Raw genomic sequence first — 16,868 nt, 5'->3', positions numbered from 1 at the left:
AATACAACGTTGAAACAGAAATGGTAAGATAAAAAATTAAGATAACAGGAGAAACTCAGCCTAAATGGTAAGCTCAAGATCAAGATGACTGAATCACTCTCTTCTGCACCTCTCATTCTTACGTTCCTCGATCAGGTACCTGACCAACTGAACATGCTCATCAAAGGTTTTCTGAATTGCTGTATGGATTGATGGGGGGAAGGGAGGGAAGAAGGAAGGAAAAGAGTAAAAGTAATAATCATAAATATTATGTAAATAGTTATTTTCAAACTTTAGTCTGCATGTAAGAATAACACCTAAGCAGTCTGCTCAACCCAACCCCTAATTTTAATTCATTAGCTCTAGGATGAGTCCAAAACCTAGATTCCAACAAACACCCCAGATGATCCTGATGAAAGTAATTCATGGCCTCTAGAACACCATTTCTAAAGCTGGTACCACCCAGAACTCTACGGTACAATAAAAAAATGGGTCTTGAAAAAAGTGCTCTTTGATAAGTTAGGAAAAAAGTTAATCATTTTTCTAAACAGTAGTGTTTCTCAGACCTTCAATATATATTTGAATCCCCCCGAGAGAGAAAATAATCATACCGTATTTCCAAAATTACTGGCCATGAAATCCTTCTTTGTGTTTTACCCACCCATATCTATAAGAAGACTAAGACTTTTACACAAGAAAACAAGAGACAAGGAATAAGGTTAGAAGAATTGGACTAAATTAGAAAACTCAAAAGCTTCCTTATAATTCTAGGCTGGAAGAGCAAACAAGTAAATTAGAAAAATATAAGATCCTCTTTCATCTCAAGTAGTATTAAACTACGGGCACAGAAGTATCACTATAATAGGTATGAAATTTCACTTCTATATAGAACTTCAAAGTTAAAAATAACAACACTGGTCCTAAAGATTTCTTTAAACAATAAAGAAAGAAAATGTTTCATAAAAGGATAATCTTTGCAGACACAGACACATGAAGTAATAGTTTTTCTCTAAGATCTTGGCATCGAAGTTATACAAAATATATTAGAAATAGAAATAAGCAGGCTTACTTAAGGAAAATTCTCTTTAGTTCATTTGTAAACAAGATGTATTTGTGAGGCCTAAAGAAATGTTTTAAACTAGTGGGAATTATAAATAAAACAATTTCAAGTTGATCAATTTAGAGTATTGAAAATCAACTATTTAAATTATCTAAGAGACAATTTCCACATCTGTGTCATCAATTTCAAGTAAGCCCATAACACAAAACTGAATGAAGTACTCTAGGTGACTTCTCTTAAATAAGATCTCTTAACTGATTACATTAAATATGGCTACTACAGATTAAAAGAAAATTTTTGAGAAAGCTGTGACTTCAAGGAAAAAAGCAAAAACTCTCTAAAACTAAACAGGTAACAAAACAAAGGATGACAACTAATTCAAAAAATATCTACATCTCCTTCAGGGGGAGGCAGATTTTTGAAAAGTGTCTGCCTTGGTTCAAGGTAAGAAAGTAAAAAATGCCCCCCACTAAGAATTCGTAACTGCAGACCAGCCTTCATGAGTTTGAGGCAGAAATTCACACCACTTGTGTAATGGAAAAAGACATACACAAAATTTATTTAAAATGGTCTTAGGTTGGTAGACCTCCCAGGTACTTGGTAATAACAAATATAAATGCCTCCTGGAAGAAATTCTTTAAACTCTAACGTCAAAAAATTTTTAATGAGAAACTAACAATCTCATAGAAAAACTGGAAAAGAGGGGCGCCTGGGTAGCTCAGTCATTATGCGTCTGCCTTCGGCTCAGGTCATGATCCCAGGGTCCTGGGAACGAGCCCTGTACCGGGTTCCCTGCTCGGCAGGAAGCCTGCTTCTTCCTCTCCCACTCCCCCTGCTTGTGTTCCCTCTCTCGCTGTCTCTCTCTGTCAAGTAAATAAATAAAATCTTAAAAAAAAAAAAAAAAGGCTTTAAAAAAGAAAAACTGTAAAAGAATTGCATTTACATTCCCTAGAAGAGAAAATACAACTTACCAAAAATAAACAGATATTCAAAGACATTAATATTGAGGGAAATGCAAAATAAAATGATAAACTATTTTACATGTATCACATTGGACAGCACTAAAATATTGGACACAACAAGTTTGTAGAGCAACAGACCATTCATTGCTATGAGCGTAAACTGGTTTGGAACACAATGGAATTACCTAGCAAAACTTAAGATGCACAAACCAATAACTAAGCAAATGAACACCTTGGTATTTACCCTAACTCCTTGTTACCATGCTGCAGGAGACATCTACAAAAATATTTAAAACAGAGTTGTTTACAAAAGGAAAAAGATGGAAACAAAACTGCCAATCTACAGAATAAAATATATGATCTATTCTTTTAATAGAAAACTATACATTAGTGACTATAAATGAATCATAACTACAGAGATCAGTATTTATGAATCAAACCAATGGGTTAAAGTATCAAATAACAAAAGGAAAAAGTCTAACTCCATTCATATAAAATTCAAAAACTGCAAAACTATATATTACTTATGAGTACACACAATTGGAGATTATAAAAAAAAAAGAAGAAGAGAATGAGAAATATAAAGTTGAAGATAGAGGTAACCTCTGTGCTAGATAGATGAGAATGTGATTACCAAGGATTCACAGGGGATATCAAAGCCTTTGGTAATGTTCGATTTTTGAAGCAGGTTGGTGGATACAGTGGGCATTCATTATTATTATGCTTTAAGTTGAATACATAAACCATAAATTCTCACACATGTATGGTGTATTTCATAATGTAAAAATAAACTCTTAAGAATGACCAATAGCAACATACTGGTTTCTTTCTTTGACTCCTGAGTATATGTTCACCCTTAGTCTTTCTCACTTCTTAAATTTTGGCCTCAGATTTGTGATGATTATGATAATTGGGGAAAAAATTACCGTGTTTCTTATTGGAATCTTCTTGGGTTCTGGAGGCATATCCTGTGGAACAAATTTCACGGGTTCCTTAATCTGTCTCCTTGATCGTTTGGTCCCATCTGGTAAGGTTTCCATGGCCATGTCTGCTTCCATATCACTGCTCCCTGCCTGGTCACATTCTGAACACTGCCTACATAAAGAAAAAAATGTAAGTTCACACATTTATTTTTATTGTCTAGCATTAGCTATGGTTTCTATTAATACAAAATCCAGGTATATGTGAAGAATATATAAAAATGTACACTCCTGTAAGAATGACAATAGTAAATATATAAAGCAATTCCTTGTATCCTTGTAAGTATCATAAACCCACATACAATAATGTTACATGTTTAAGTGAACCAACATAAGAGATTCAGCACTGATGGCGGAGTCCAAAGCAATGGAAGTATGTCTCTCCACCTAGAAAACAACTGCACTGGCAGAATCTGTTTGATGTAATTATTATGGAACTCTGGAGTCTAGTAAAGGCTTGCAACTTCCAAGGAAAGACTTGCACAGGTAAACTGCCATTAATTTCAGTCAATTTCAGCTCTCAGCAAAGTCACAGCTACCCATTTTCCAACCAAGCCAGACGGCAGGCAGCCATGCACATGTTCTTGCAGTAGCTTACATATAGCTGTTAGGAGCCACGATGGGTAAAATAAACCATGTCCTCCAAATATTGAGTGTCTGTGCTCTGATCACCGAAGTACAAAAAGGTGAGTGAGCTCCCCCTTGGCCTGAAATGACTTCTAGAACTTAAAATTATCCCCCACCTTCATTCTTCTCTTTGCCCCCTTTTGGGAGCCAGACATTAAACACGTGGACATTCAAAAATAAGGGCATACACAGGAAAAATTAGAAAATGACCACACTTGCCCAGGGAAAGGCTCAGAAAAGTTTACACCTTAGTTTGATTCTCAGCCAGAGACAGCACACTATAATAAAAAACAAAAACAAAAACAAACAAAAAACAGAAACAGTAACAAAACACAGCAAATGTTGGGAATGGAAGAAAATCTCATTTCCAAAGTTACCACATTATTAAATTCAAATGTCCAGTTTCTGACAAAAACCTCACAAGGTATAGAAAGAAAAAGGAAAGTATCGTCCATTAAAAGGCGGGAAAAATTAACAGAAAATGTCCCGGAAGAAGACTTGATGGCAGATCTGCAAGACAAAGAATTATTTTTTAAATGCTCAATGAACTAATAGAAATTGTGGAGAAAGACAAGAAAATAATTTATGAACAAAATGGAATTATCAATAGAGAGACAGAAAGCCTAAAAATAAACCAAAAGGAAATTCTGGAGATGAAAAGTACAATAACTAAATGGAAAATTTACTAGAAGGATTAAAAGGACAGATTTGAGCAGCAAACTTGAAAGAAAGAAAGAACAATGGAAACTACAAAGTCTGAGGAACAAACAGAAAAAAAAAAAAACTTGAAAAAAAGTGAATAGATCCTAAGAGGCATGTGGGACATCAACAAGTGGACCAACATTTGCACTGTGGAAGGCCCAGAAGAAAAAAGGGGCAGAGAGAATGTTTGAAGAAATAATGACTGAAAACTTCCTAAATTTGATTAAAGAAGATAATATAAAATCCAAGAAGCTCAACAAATACGAAGCAAGATAAATTCAAAGAGTCCCACACCAAGATGCATTATAATCAAACTTTCCAAATAAAAAGACACAAAGAGAATCTTGAAAATACAAAGAGACAAATTCAGAATCGTCACATACTAGGGATCCTCAATAAGATTACAAGCAGATCTCTCATCAGAAATTTTGGAGGCCAGAAGGCAGTGTATCAATATATTCAAAATGCTAAAAGGACCAAACGAACAAACAAAAAAAACCTGTCAACCAAGAATCCTATGTTCATCAAAACTGTCCTTCAAAAGTGTGGGAGAAATTAAGACAGTCCTAGACAAAAGCTGGGGGAGTCTGATACCACCAGACTTGTCCTACAAGAAACGATCAAGAGAATCCTACAGAGTGGGGGGGGGGGGGGGGGGAAGGACACTAGATAGTGTCAGAATCCATTATGGAGAAATAAAGATCTCAATAAAGGTTAATACATGATCAATTATAAAAGCTAGTATTATAAAAATGGGTTTTAACTCCACTTCCTGTTTTTTACATGATGTAGAGACTAATACATTAAAAAAAAATTAATGCCCTAAAAACTAATATTATTATAACTGTTTCTTAAGTCCACATTCATGTTGAAGAAGGATTTAAATAAGATATAGAGGGGCACCTGGGTGGCTGAGTCGGTTAAGTGACTGACTCTTGATTTCAGCTCAGGTCATGATCTCAGGGTCATGAGATTGAGCCCCACATCAGGCTCTGCACTGAGCATGGAGCCTGCTTAAGATTCTCTCTCTCTCCTCTTCCACTCACCCCCCTACAGGCTCACACTCCCTCACTCTCAATAGTATAAATAAATAAATGAGATATACAAAGACATAGAAATGACTAATAAGCAAAAGAAAAATGCTAAACATCACTAATTAGTAGGGAAATGAAAATCAAAACCACAATGAGATACCACCTCACATCCAATAGGATGGCTATGAACAAAACAAAAAAACAGAAAATAGTAAGTGTTTGCAAGGATGCAGAGAAATCGGAACTCTGTGCACTGCTGATGAAATGTAAATCAGCACACCTGCTTTGGAAAGCAGTATGGTGGTACCTCAAAAAATTAAAAATAGAATTACCATATAATCCATTCTTAAAGAGATATCTGTACACTCACGTTCATAGCAGCATTGTTCACAATAGCTAGTTGTGGGAGCAACCCCAGTAACCACTGACCCATAAATGGATAAGTAAAATGTATACACATACAATGGACTATTAATTCAGCTGGAAAAAAGAAGAAAATTCTGCAATATGCTATGACATGGATGAACTTGAAGATATTAGTCTAAGTGAAATAGGCCAGTCACTAAAAAGACCACTACTACATGATTCCACTTACATGAGGTACTTAAGAGTTGTTAAAATCATAGAGACAGAAAGTGGAATGGTGGTTGCCAGGGGCTGGAGGGGAGGGAAGAATGGGGAATTATTATTTAATACATAGAGAGTTTCAATTTTTACAAGATGAAAAATGCGACAGAGATAGATTATTATAGTATCTTATCCATAATATAATAATTATTAATGTATTTAATACCACTGAACTGTACCACTTACAATAATATTAATGTATTTAATGCCACTGAATTGTACCACTTAAAAATGATTAAGATATAAATTTTATGTTATGTGTATTTTGCCACAACAAAACATTTGGAAAAACAAGAGTAACATTAAAAGAGAATTAAACACTGAAACTTCAATCTAGATCAGTACTGTCTAGTAGAATTTTATGTTAGAATTATCTGTAACTGCACTACCAGTACAGCAGCCATGAGCCATATACAGCTATTGGGCACTTGTAACGTGGCTAATGTGACTGAGGAACTGATTTTGAAATTTTAATTTTAATCAATTTAAATTCAAGGAGTCACATATGGCTAGTGGCTAACACTTGGACAGCAAAAGTCTACAAAATGATTGTTGAAAACCTTGCTATTGCCAATTATAAAGGCCCATTTAAAAATTCATGAGAAACTGTTAGAAGTAAAATTTTTCATATATTTTCTTCGAATTTAAAAGAATGATCAGGGGCACCTGGGTGGCTCAATCACTAAGCGTCTGCCTTCAGCTCAGGTTGTGATCCCAGGGTCCTGGGATCAAGCCCCGCATCGGGCTCCCTGCTCAGCAGGAAGCCTGCTTCTCCCTCTCCCACTCCCCCTGCTTGTGTTCCCTCTCTTGCTGTCTCTCTCTCTCTGTCAAATAAATAAAATTTTTAAAAATAAAAATAATGATCAGAAAGTAATTCTTTAAAAGTCTAACTTATAGTGTTATCTTTATAAAAAAGAGTTACGGTAGATAAAATTGTTTGATATTTAGTTTACATATCAGTACCCTTAGTTTATATCAGTACTTAGTTTATATAAGTACCCCTGAATGCATCTTAGAATTCTCTCACCAAGTATTTTCAAAGATTTCTTATCATTTGAAGTCATACTCCATCAAAATTCACATCTCTCACTAATAAACATTATCAAACTAATAATTATTTTTTTAAAAGTGACTTTAAATTCTGAATTCCAGTAAGAGTTAAATGCAACATGCCATTTGTGTTAATAAGACATACACATTAATTGCTAAAGTGCAAATTAATATTTAAGGCTTTGATTTTAATATCTAAAAATACCCATTCATTTAACCAAAATTGTTGAGGAAAAATTTTAACACTAAAAAAATGACCAATAAGAAAAAAAACAAGTAAATAATTTGCCATGTTGTTTCTTAAAAAGTTTTATATGTCTATTGGTAGAACAACCAAGCACTTTATTCCTTGGATTCACAGACTGCCACCAATATTAAAATACAGGGGCACCTGGATGGCTCAGTCAGTTGAGTGTCCCAACTCTCAGTTGTGATCTCATGAGGACTGAGATCAAGCCCATGTTGGGCCCTGCTCTCATTGGGGAGTCTGCTTGAAGATTCTCTCCCTCCGCCCCTCCCCTCCCCCTGCTGGCACACTCTCTTCTAAAATAAATAAAGCTTTAAAAAAAATTAAAATACAAATAAAGTGTAATACACCCAATTGCTCCTGTTTGTCCCATATGAAAAGATTAAAGACGAATATGAGCAAAAAACACCTAACAGTATTCCTAATTTAATGAGTATATTTTGAAACAATCTATTGGCAATCCTGAATTGTGAAAAACTCACAAATGTTAGATATTGTTAGTAAATAACAAATGGAACAAACATCAAAACAGAAATGCCTATAGAAAGATATCAAATTATATCATAGAAAAGGACTATTTCATTAAGTGATCATTTCTACCAGTTGAAGTGAAATGTAATCAAAGTTTCTCAGACAGTTCCAATTCATTTTTAACATACGTGAATTTCTGGGATATAGAAACAAGTACCTTTTTAGGATGAATCATTGTTTTGGCTTTTTTTTTAAATAATTGAATTTTTTTTCTTTTGTTTCTCATTTTGTAACAATAACCCTTGTCAGGACATTCCCTAACTTCTTATGCTCATTCTCATCCTCACCAAAAGTAATACATTTAGGTCACAAAGAGCCCTCTGACGGTAGAATTGTTATTCCCTGAACTCCACAACAAAACACTGAACAGAAAAATCAAAACAAAATGTAACCACCAATGCAGAAATTTATCTGTTTCAAAACAACTGCTATGTGATAGTTACAGTACAGAGTCGACATAGATGGACACACTACTTCAAACTTTTTCAACAATCTATTAAATACTATAGTCTCTATCTTTTATGTATCATTTAAGATATGAAAAAGCATCTCTACTACATTAATCAGTACATAAGATCCTAAGAATAATAATCTAGGATAAAGCTTATGGCCTGTCCAATTCAATGGGATTAAGTAATATTTGGGGGTAAAATAATTATCTTTCATAATGTCAAAACACATACCTGACTTCTTCTGATAACCCACTAAGCTGCTATCTTGTATATTTAATCCTCTGTATTTTTACGTAATATATTCTACTAAGGGAAGAGAATCCTATAATTTATAATTCCCATGCAAAATATTAAACATAACCTTAAGTAATCAAACTATTCAATTAATTAAAAAGGAACTTTTTAAAGTATAAGTAATAAAAATTCATGTCAGGAATTTATGCAAAAGAACGACCTTCATACTGAAATGAAATACCAAGAGATTTTTCTCATTTGCTATACTTTCTTCATCTCCTGCACCATACATCACAACTTAAGTTCAGAAGGGGGTTTAAAATTTTTCAGTTACTGAGGAAAAATGATTTCATTATATAATAATGCTAAGACAAGTACACTAATTCAGTTTATAGAAAAATCTACTTGTGTATGTTAGAGAAAAAAAGGATTTTATTTCTTAACTGTAATAAATTCAGTGACACTTTTATTTCTCAAATATTATACATAATTCATGTTTTCCTTTTATTTTCTTTACAAATTATTTTGCTTTCAGTCTTCAAAGATTCCATAGCATAGTCTGTTTTTTCCCTTACCTCTAAGATTCTTCCATGTTTCCCCCCCCAAGGAAAATCTTCACAGGTGCCTATATAAAACTTCATTAGTGAAATACAAATCAAAACCACAATGAGATATCACCTCAAGCCTGTCAGAATGGCTGTCATCAAAAAGTAAGAAATAACAAGTGTTGGAGAAGATTTGGAAAAAAGGGAATGCTCATATACTATTGGCAGTAATGTAAACTGGTGCAGCCACTATGAAAACTAGCATGGAGGTTCTTCAAAAATTAAAAATAGGGCACTCCTGGTTGGCTCAGTTGTCTGGGCATCCGATTCTTGATTTTGGCTTGGTTCATGATCTCTGGGTCATGGGATCAGCTCCGAGTCAGGCTGCACACTCAGCACAGAGTCTGCTTGGGATTCTCTCTCCCTCTGCCCCTCCCCCCACTGGTATGATCTCTCGCTCTATAAAAAATAAATAAATCTTTAAAACCAAAATAATTAAAAATGCAACTACCGTATGATCCGGCAATTCCACTTCTGAGTATATATCCAACGGAAACAAAATCCCTATCTTGAAAAGATATCTACACCCCCATGTTCATGCATCTTTATTTATAAGAGCAAAAACATGGAAATACCCTGTGTCCATCGATGAATGAATGGGTAAAGAAAATGTGGTAGAGATATATAATGGAATATTATTTAGCCATAAAACAGAAGGAAACCCTAGCTATTTGTAACAGCATAGCTGGACCTTGAGGGAATTACGCTAAATAAGTCAAAAGCAAATATTGTATGATTTCACTTATATGCAGAGTATTTCTTTTTTAAACCCACAAATTCATAAATAAAAAGTACAGATTGGTGGTTGCCAGAAGCTGGGGGGAGTGGTGCAAAAGGTTAAGGGTGGTCAAAAGGTACAAACTTCCATTTAAACATAAATATGTCCTAATTAATTACTTAATTAAAAAGAGGGCGTGCCTGGGTGCCTCAGTCAGTTAAGCATCTAACTCTTGATTTCAGCTCAGGTCATGATCTCAGGGTCGTGAGATGGAGCCCCAAGGCGGAGCCTCCTTAAGATTCTCTCTCTCTCCCTCTCCTTCTGCCCGTCTCCCCATGCTCTCTCTCTAAATAAATAAATCCTGGGGATGTAATATACAACATGGTGACTATAGTTAATAATACTGTATTGTGCATTTGAAAGTTGCTAAATCTTTTTTTTTTAACATTTTATTTATTTATCTGAGAGAGAGCGTGCACACAAGCACATGCACATGAGGTGGGTGGGAGAGGGGAGGGAGAGGCACAAGCAAGCAGACTCTACCCCTAAGTGTGGAATCCTATGTGGGGCTCCATCCCAGGACCTTGAGATCATGACCTAAGCTGAAATCAAGAGTGGGCTGGCCACTTAACCACTTAACCAAGTGAGCCACTCAGGCGCCCCTAAGAGAATAGATGTTAAAAGTCCTTATCATAAGAAAAAAAACATTTAACTATGTGCTGCAATGGATGTTAACTAAACTTACTGTGGTAATCATTTCACAATATATACATACATGAAATCATTATGTTGTACACCTAAAATTAATACAAGGTTATATGTGAATTATCTCTCAATAAAAATAAAAAGAGCTAACAGAGGAAGGAAAGGATAAATTATTACGAAAAACGGGAAGAAACTTGTAATTTATTCACTGAAGGGTTTGTGCTATAGATTTTCTTTTCTCTTAAAAGAATAAACAAAGGTATAACCAAAGAATAAAAGGATGTAATAAATATTACTCAATTATCTGTCAAACAATACTCTTCAGAATATTCAGGATTTTTGTTTTCAGAATATTCTTTAATTAGAAAAGGCAAGACAAATTCTGATCAGTGATAAAAACATAAGATTATTCTAAAATTAAAAGAAGTATCTATTATGCGAGCTACTCTCATAAATCAAACCCTTACTATTTAATTTATACACATCAGGCTTATCTGAGAAGAATGTAAGGCAGTGTGCAACATTATATACTTAGAAAGAAACAAACCAAGATAACATAAACTAAGAGTAAGATGAAATTTCAAACAGTGGGAGTAAGTACAAACAAATGGAACCTAGATTATACCTTCACTAGCCTCTTTATCCTTTGCCAAATTCCTCACCCACTTAGCATTCTCATCTGATTTGACCATTCCTAACCCAACCTAAGAAGTCCCTGGGTTTTTCTCTCTCTTGCTCCTGGACAGCTGAGCATTAATGGAGAAAAATCAACTAATCACACTTATTAAACCAATTCACTGAACATTCTTGGTATACAGCCTCAGCAAGTCATCTGTGATTTTTTTTTCACAATAACTACTGGAAACTATCTTCTGTCTTCTTAAGCCACCATAATCATCCCAATTCCTTTCCCTTTTCACAGACTACTATTTCACTGAAAAGTCAGAGCTTGTCTAATGTGAACTTACTCAACTTCCCTACTCTCCATAAATAATTACCTCTGTATCTTTATTATTTCCTGTCACATGTCTTAAATCAGTCCAGAATAAGCAGTGAACTGTTGTGGTATGGACCAAACAGAAAGCATCCAGATCTCAAATTAGTATCTCCCAAAAGCAGTGCTGATACTGGAAGAAAAAAAAAAAAAAAAAAAAGCTGGACAGGAAGTCCTTAGAACAGTCTATCAAGCAGAACATGGTATTTGAGAAGGGAAGATTGCATAGTAATTTTAGCTAGCAATGAACATAAGGGGTATATGAGTAGAAAGGGTGTTACCAAGTACGCATAGCATAAAGACAGCAAAAGGAATAATTGGTGACATTCAGAAATGTGTACCAGTAGGCTCTGTATAAATTTAAGCCAATAATGGGCCCAATCATGAGATTAGGGTCCAGGAACCCTTTCTCTAAGACAAAAGGACCTTTCTAGTACCTTTTTTCCTAAGAAAAACACTAAGAAGAACTAAATGGAAACTAAGCAGAGGTTAGGCAGTAGTGTGCTAATCTAACACCTAATTCTCTAAGGAAAAAGTCGTTATTTGTACCACTTCCCAATTTCCGCATTATGCATACTACTAACCATGGTCAATTTCAAAATACCAATATGGCATCAGAGAATGCCAGAATGGGGAAAAGATGCATAGTAGCATACCATTACAGTTTTTCTACCATACATATATAATAGACTTAGGCAAAGAGTATAGGTAATAAAATATTTGGGAAGTGAAATTGCTTTAGTATTTATTATCTTTAATATAATTTCAAAAATAAACTGAAAATGTTAAAAGCATAAAGTGCCTCTCCCAATTGAGATACACTAAAGAAAAATATAATTCCATAAAACTTACTCCAAAACTAATATATTCAATTAATTGCTAAGCAAAACTAAGTTAATTTCAGAGGCCAAAAGAAATTTGATCACTAAAAACAAGAAGATATTGAAGACTTCACTTTGCCACAATATTAGCTTCTTTTACTTTAAAACACTGTAACCAATACATAGGACCCTAAGTAGTTTTAGGTCTTTTCAGGCCAGCTTTCCCTAAAACAGTCTAAGCAAGGCAGTGTATGTGAAGTTCTTCCAGAAACTTACATACTAGAAACCAGAGCTCTGCTGGCAGAGCAGTATTAGAAAAGTTCATAACCTCATTTAAGGAGAGAACTGCATATCTCCATGTCAAAGATCATGACTAAGTACCCTGGCCCTGGAGACTACCAAAACTGGCTTTCAATTTAGAAACACCCATCTATTGGGCACCTGATTGGCACAGTTTGTTGGGAGTCTGACTCTTGGTTTTGGCTCACATTACGATCTCAGGGTTATGGGATTGAGCCCCACATTGTGCTCTGTGCTCAGTGGAGTTTGCTTAAAGACTTTCTCTCCCTCTACCCCTTCCCCCTGCCGTGTGCACATGCTCTCTCTCTCTCTCATAAATAAATCTTCTTTAAAAAGGCAAAAAAATACCCACCCAGGATGATTATTAACACTGCTGACATTCTAATAAGCCACAGCATTTTTTTAGTAAATACTGGTTTCAAAAGCACATATATAAAATGTATATATAATATAATATATATACACACTCCATTATACTTGAAAAGGGCAGACTAGTAGGGCTGTCTAAAGACAAACTGATAAAAGAACACTATGAGGGACACCTGGGTGGCTCAGTTGGTTAAGTGTCTGCCTTCAGCTCAGGTCATGATCCCCAGGGTCCTGGGATCGAGTCCCACATCAGGCGGCTTGCTCAGCAGGAAGCCTGCTTTTCCTTCTGCCTGCCACTCCCCCTGCTTATGCACTCTCTCTCTCTCTCTCTGACAAATAAATAAAATTAAAAAAAAAAAAACTATGAAAAGCAATCCTGTGAAAATGGTTAAAGAATGTAAGCTTCCTAATAAAATGAACAGAGATTGCTTTATGAGATAAAACAATGAGGTCAAAAAAACATGCTTAACAATGTGTTTGACAAACATGACTTTTCATACAGATTACCATTTAAGAACCTGGGGTTTACTCTTTTCTAAAAGTAGAAAGGTAATTTGCCTAAAAAGAACACTGAGGTTTATTCCAAAGTTTTCCGTGTTCTAAATTCTTCCTATATAGAATTAGCCTATTAAAACTTGAGCACATTAAAACTTGAGCACTTGTCTCTCCCTTGGACTAAAATTAAGGAAAGGATAAAATTCATCATACATAAGCTTTTATCAAACATCTGTAGTAATGTAATATACCTAAGTTAATGAAAAAAAATTTAGAAACATGTCAAATGTTTCTAGATTTGCAAAAGAATGGTTAAACATAACTAAAAAATAAATAAATAAATAAATATAACTAGCACAAATGAAAAATACCAAAGGTAGTAAAAGGATGAATATGGAGGCAAATTCCTGATAAATTCATTCAATTTCAAAACAAAAATGAACCATTTGAGAAATTCTTATAATAAAAGAGAATTAACACAGATGAGACAGAATTCATGCTTTAACCATTGCCAAGATACCACAATAGCCTCAATTAACTAAAAATTCATTTCCCAAAAAAACTATTACAGGTTTATTCATATATTATAATAAATATTTATGACTAAGGTGTTCTCACCACAAAAAACGACAATGGAAACTATGCAAAGTGATGGATATGTTAATTAGCTTCATTATGGTGATTACTTCACAATGTATACATATGTCAAATCATTAAGTTATATATCTTAAATATATATGGTTTTTTATTATCAATTATACTTCAACAAAGTTGGAAAAATATTTATGAAAAATTTAAAAATGTGCTGAAAACTTTATTGTGAAGCCATACGATATAACACTTCATCTTACACTTGTTGAAACAAAGAGCGAACCATTTCTAACATTAAAATCTCTTTCATTTTACTTACCAATAACTGTTCTTGGTCTTTCTTGGCATCCTCGTAAGAGGAGGGTCCAGACATCCAAGGTGGTAATGGAGTTTACAGGTATCACACAATAAAAGAAGATGTTGATCATGGTTCTTCTTACAAATTCCACAACTTTGAATAAAGGCAGCAAATAAAGGATTAGAGTAATAATTATCTTAGTGAAACAGCTATTCATAGCGTATTTTTCAAATTTCAAAATTTCACCTTGATTAACTTAAAATTTCTTCTGTTAAAATCAAATATCTTTTCATAACACATGCTTTTTTATAACATAATTCTTATTAGTTCTAAATATTTTTGAGACTGTAGAAAAATAGCTGGATCTAATATAAATATTGCTCTAGAGTCAAACTTTTCAGAGAAAGTCATCTATAAGATAGTATTCTCAACATCATCACTATCTTAATTTTAATTATCACTTAAAATTCATTTAATATTAGCTTAATTTTTCTCTAGAAAAGTTAACTACTGAACAAATAATTTTTCCAATTTTCTACTTCTCTAAAACTATAAAAGAAGTTAATTCACAAACAAAATTCAGTTTATTTTCTACCATTAATTACAAACCTTTCAAAAAGTGTTGGAACATAAAAATAAGCTAAATTTATAAATAAGACTTTTCGAAATCTGACTTTGAGTCTTAAAAATATACCAATTTTTTTTTGTTTTTTAAGATTTTATTTATTTATTTGACAGAGAGAGACACAGCGAGAGAGGGAACACAAGCAGGAGGAGTAGGAGAGGGAGAAGCAGGCTTCCCGCAGAGCAGGGAGCCCGATGTGGGGCTCAATCCCAGGACCCTGGGATCATGACCTGAGCCGAAGGCAGGTACTTAACGACTGAGCCACCCAGGCGCCCCTACCAATTGTTATTTATTGCAAAGAATGGGGCGTTTTACTATTGGTGTTACTGTTACTTTGATTTTTGTTTGTTTTCAAGGAATTCAACTTCTCTTGTGAAAAAAGGAAACTTTACTCCTAGAGCACAAGCACCTCGACCTGAAAATCCAGGGTCTTTTTTATATTGGGAACATAAAGAGTGAAGGAGAAGTTGAGAATCTATAAGAGCCATCCATCCATGTACAGAAACAACAATGATATTTGAATTTTTAAGTTATCCTAGAAAAAAAAAGATCATATAAATGCAACAACAACTAGTACTTGGTCTCAATGCTGCTCAGAGTGAAAAAGAAAATCACCTAAAATACATTCTGAAACAAAATGAACTGTTGTAGTGATAAGTCAGAAGCACTATGATAATGTGTGATGGTTCCAAATGAACCAACTTTGTTTAGAAAAGCTAGACTGAGAATGTGCTAGTCTTCATATTGTACATTAAAACACTAGTGGGCTTTTCCTACATTTCAAGGAAGTCATTTGCTATTACCTACAGAGGGAGCCTCCAACCAAGAATGGAAAGTAATTATGGAGATTGATATCGTTGTTATTCCTGCTATTTCTGAGAAAGGAAGAAGTTGTGGGGAGAATATTTATATATTTACATAAATATATATAGGTATGTATGTGAATATATACATTTGTATGTGTATATAACTTTCCCCACTTAATATGATCAGTTACATTAAAAAAGTAAGATCCTAACCTATTCATATATGGAAAGAAGTCTTGGCTATGTAAAATTACTATAAATGGTGACCAGTATAAACTATTGAGACAAAAAAGTAAAAAACAAAAACACTTGTGTAAATAAATTACAACTGAGCACAGAAAAAAAGATTCAAATCTAGAACTTATCTTCATTATCCACCACTGTACAAAGACAGTAATTCACTGTCTATGATACCTATCACTACCTAAAAACACATGAAAAGCTCTAAAACTAATTAAAGTAAAATAAAATATAAATTCACATTTATATATCGTTTTTAATTATTTAAGAAAATGATCATCTACATTATTTAAAGTCACTTTCCAATTCCCCAAAGAGGACTGACTGTTCATTTCCACGGAACTTTTGGACATACACCTCCACCTATTTAAAGGATATAAGTCACTTATCATTAAAAGAGAAGCAAAAATCTCTTCTGTCATTCAACCTAAAAAGCATCTTTGATGAAGATATTCATAAAATGAATTTCAAATGCATTTAACAGAAATTCTAGTACAGACATAATTCATTCACAAATATTTGAAGCATCTTGTTATTAAAAGTTTGAGTTTAAAAAAACAATATTAATCTGTTATCATTTTATTACTTGCCTATAAAGTACTGCAGGAAGAATAGATGTCTTTTGTGTGCCTCCTTCTTTTTTACTTGGTTTTCTCTCCTTGGGTGCTCGCAAAATTGCCGGTATGTTCAACTTCTATTGATTTGAACAAATGCAGTTTATTTTGTTTTAAAGAAAAAATATAAAGCAACATTCTCCTCTATTTGCCATTCAAGTCAACTAAATATGCTAGAATTGTGAAGAAGAAATGTTTTACC

General features: G+C 33.9%; 1 protein-coding gene across 19 annotated transcripts in view; it reads right to left on the bottom strand.

The window, feature by feature from the left end:
• The window catches only part of PHF14 (PHD finger protein 14), a 225,257-nt gene that overhangs the window by 148,476 nt on the left and 59,913 nt on the right, over window positions 1-16,868 (bottom strand). For all 19 annotated transcript variants that reach the window (XR_003516388.2, XR_003516385.2, XR_003516386.2 and 16 more), the window contains 3 exons: window positions 16,643-16,746; window positions 14,403-14,534; window positions 2,928-3,096 (listed from right to left, as the gene is read on the bottom strand). Coding sequence is in view for 13 of the 19 variants with exons in the window: in XM_027573355.2 (XP_027429156.1) it covers window positions 2,928-3,096; window positions 14,403-14,534; window positions 16,643-16,746 (405 nt within the window). In the remaining 6 variants the exon portion in view is untranslated. The remainder of the gene's footprint in view (window positions 1-2,927; window positions 3,097-14,402; window positions 14,535-16,642; window positions 16,747-16,868) is intronic.

The sequence above is a fragment of the Zalophus californianus genome, chromosome 12 (genome assembly GCF_009762305.2).
Source record: "Zalophus californianus isolate mZalCal1 chromosome 12, mZalCal1.pri.v2, whole genome shotgun sequence".
NCBI lineage: Eukaryota > Metazoa > Chordata > Mammalia > Carnivora > Otariidae > Zalophus > Zalophus californianus.
Note: the sequence above shows the minus strand (reverse complement) of the source record. Positions and strands in the feature narration are given on the sequence as shown.